This window comes from Henckelia pumila, chromosome 2 (genome assembly GCF_033568475.1).
Source record: "Henckelia pumila isolate YLH828 chromosome 2, ASM3356847v2, whole genome shotgun sequence".
Lineage (NCBI taxonomy): Eukaryota > Viridiplantae > Streptophyta > Magnoliopsida > Lamiales > Gesneriaceae > Henckelia > Henckelia pumila.
The window spans coordinates 37694715-37697283 of NC_133121.1; the positions used below are offsets into that span (position 1 = coordinate 37694715).

At 46.2% G+C, this 2569-nt stretch overlaps 1 protein-coding gene across 1 annotated transcript; it reads left to right on the top strand.

Moving 5' to 3' along the window:
* The first annotated feature begins 229 nt into the window (after positions 1-229).
* LOC140877507 (uncharacterized) lies at positions 230-2045 on the top strand. The gene is made up of 3 exons (XM_073281046.1): positions 230-687; positions 1016-1308; positions 1807-2045. The coding sequence occupies exons 1-3, from the start codon at positions 230-232 to the stop codon at positions 2043-2045; spliced, it is 990 nt and encodes a 329-aa protein (XP_073137147.1).
* Positions 2046-2569: the final 524 nt, after the last annotated feature.

Below are 2569 nucleotides of genomic sequence, written 5' to 3' on the forward strand. Positions count from 1 at the left end.
AGGGCTGAATGGAGTGACGGTAAAGAACAAGTACCCGCTTCCTAGAATTGAGGATCTCTTTGATTAGTTGCAAGGAGCCTCTGTATTTTCGAAGATTGATCTTTGTTCCGGCTATCACTAGTTTAAGGTGAAGGAGTCAGATGTGTTCAAGACGACATTTAGGACTCGTTATGGCCACTACGAGTTCCTTGTGATGCCGTTCGGAATGACGAACGCGCCCGCGGTCTTCATGGATCTTATGAACCGCATGTTCCAGCCGTATTTGGACCAGTTTGTCATTGTTTTCATTGATGATATACTTATTTACTCGAAGGATAGAGAGGAGCATTCGCGACATTTGAGGATTGTTTTAGAGGTGCTCCGAGATCGGAGGCTGTTTGCCAAGTTTGATAAATATGAGTTTTGGTTGGAGAGAGTAGCATTCTTGGGCCATATTATTTCCAAGAGTGGAGTGGAAGTGGATCCTTCAAAGGTTAAAACAGTGAAAGAGTGGTCTGTATCTAGAAACGCATCGAAGATTCGCAGCTTTCTCGGATTGGCCGGTTACTATAGGAAGTTTATCAAGGGCTTTTCATCAATTGCTGTGCCCTTGACATCATTGACCAAGAAGAATGCTAAGTTCATTTGGAGGCCGGAGTGTCAAAAGAGCTTTGATGTGTTGAAGGAAGCTCTTATGACGGCACCAGTGTTAGCTATGCCATCAGGAGAGGGAGATTTTTTTGGTTTACACTGATGCTTCCAAGTTGGGACTTGGGGCAGTGCTTATGCAGCAAGATAGGGTTATCACTTATGCTTCTAGGTAGTTGAAGGAGCATGAGAGGAACTACCCTACTCATGATTTGGAGTTAGCAACAGTGGTGTTCGCTCTCAAGATTTGGAGACACTATCTCTATGGAAAGAAGTGTAAGATATTCATCGACCATAAAAGCCTCAAGTACTTCTTCACCCAGAAGGAGTTGAATATGAGGTAGCGGAGATGGTTAGAGTTGGTGAAAGACTACGACTGTGACATTAGTTACCATCCCGGTAAGGCTAATGTCGTCGCAGATGCATTGAGTAGAAAGACAGCAGTGATTGCCTTTTTGACGGTGTCTAGACCGTTGCAGGATGAGATTCAGAGATTCGGACTAGATTTCAATGCCAAGGGTAGAGCTCCTAGATTGTCAGCCTTGTCAGTGCAGACTACGTTGTTTGGCCGTATCAGAGTTGCTCAAGAAGTTGATGAGAAGTTGAGTAAGTGGAGGCAGAGAGCCGACGAGAGAGGCAGTGTTTTGTATTCAGTAGTGGACGGGATCGTGAGGTTCAGAGGTAGACTTTGGGTGCCCGCAGGTGATTCTCTGCGAGTTACTATCATGGCAAAGACGCATACATCACCGTACTCTATCCACCCAGGCAGTACGAAGATGTATCGAGACCTTCAACAGTTGTACTGGTGGCCGGGTATGAAGCGCGATATCGTCCGATTTGTGTCAGAGTGTCTGACATGCCAGCAGGTCAAGGCAGAACATCAGAGACCTGCAGGATTGCTTAAGCTACTCCATATTCACAAGTGGAAATGGAAGAATATTACCATGGATTTTGTTGTTGGATTGCCGAGGACAGTGAGAGGTTCGAATGCTATTTGGGTTATTGTCGAACGCCTCACTAAGTCGGCACACTTTTTGCCAGTAAGGACGAATTTCTCTATGACTCAGTATGCAGAGTTGTATATCCGAGAGATAGTCAGGCTACATGGTATCCCTGTTTCCATAGTGTCTGATAGAGATCCTCGGTTTACTTCGTCTTTTTGTAAGAGTCTTCACTCAGCTTTGGGGACGAAGCTTTTGTTTAGCACTGTCTTTCACCCCCAGACGGATGGACAGTCCGAGAGGGTGATTCAGATTCTAGAGGACCTTCTGAGAGCCTGTGTTATTGACTTCCATGATAGTTGGGAGTCGAGGTTACCGTTGGTGGAATTTTCTTATAACAACAGCTATCAAGACACCATTGGTATGGCGCCTTACGAGGCACTCTATGGGAGACAGTGTAGATCACCGGTATTGTAGACCGAGATTGGCGAGAAGTCAGAGTTGGGACCCGAGATTGTTCAGCAGACTGCCGAGGTTGTAGCCAAGATCCATGATAGGATGAGGACTGCACAGAGCAGGCAGAAGAGTTACGCTGACCATAGGAGGAGAGAATTGGAGTTCTCGGTGGGAGATCATGTGTTTGTCCGAGTAGCGCCTATGAAGGGTATAATGAGATTTGGGAAGAAACGAAAACTAGCTCCGAGGTTCATAGGACCCTTCGAGATATTGGACAAAGTATGGGCATTGGCTTATAGGGTGGCCTTGCCTCCTAACCTTGATGGAGTTCATAACGTCTTTCACGTATCGATGCTCAGGAAGTACGTCTCGAATCCATCCCATGTGCTTAGCATAGAACCTCTTCAGTTATCTCCTCACATGACGTATGAGGAGAGGCCCATCCGGATTCTGGATAGACAGGAGAGGAGACTCCGTAACAAGTCGATTCCGATGATAAACGTGAGATGGCAGAACCATTCGGATGAAGAGGCTACATGGGAAGA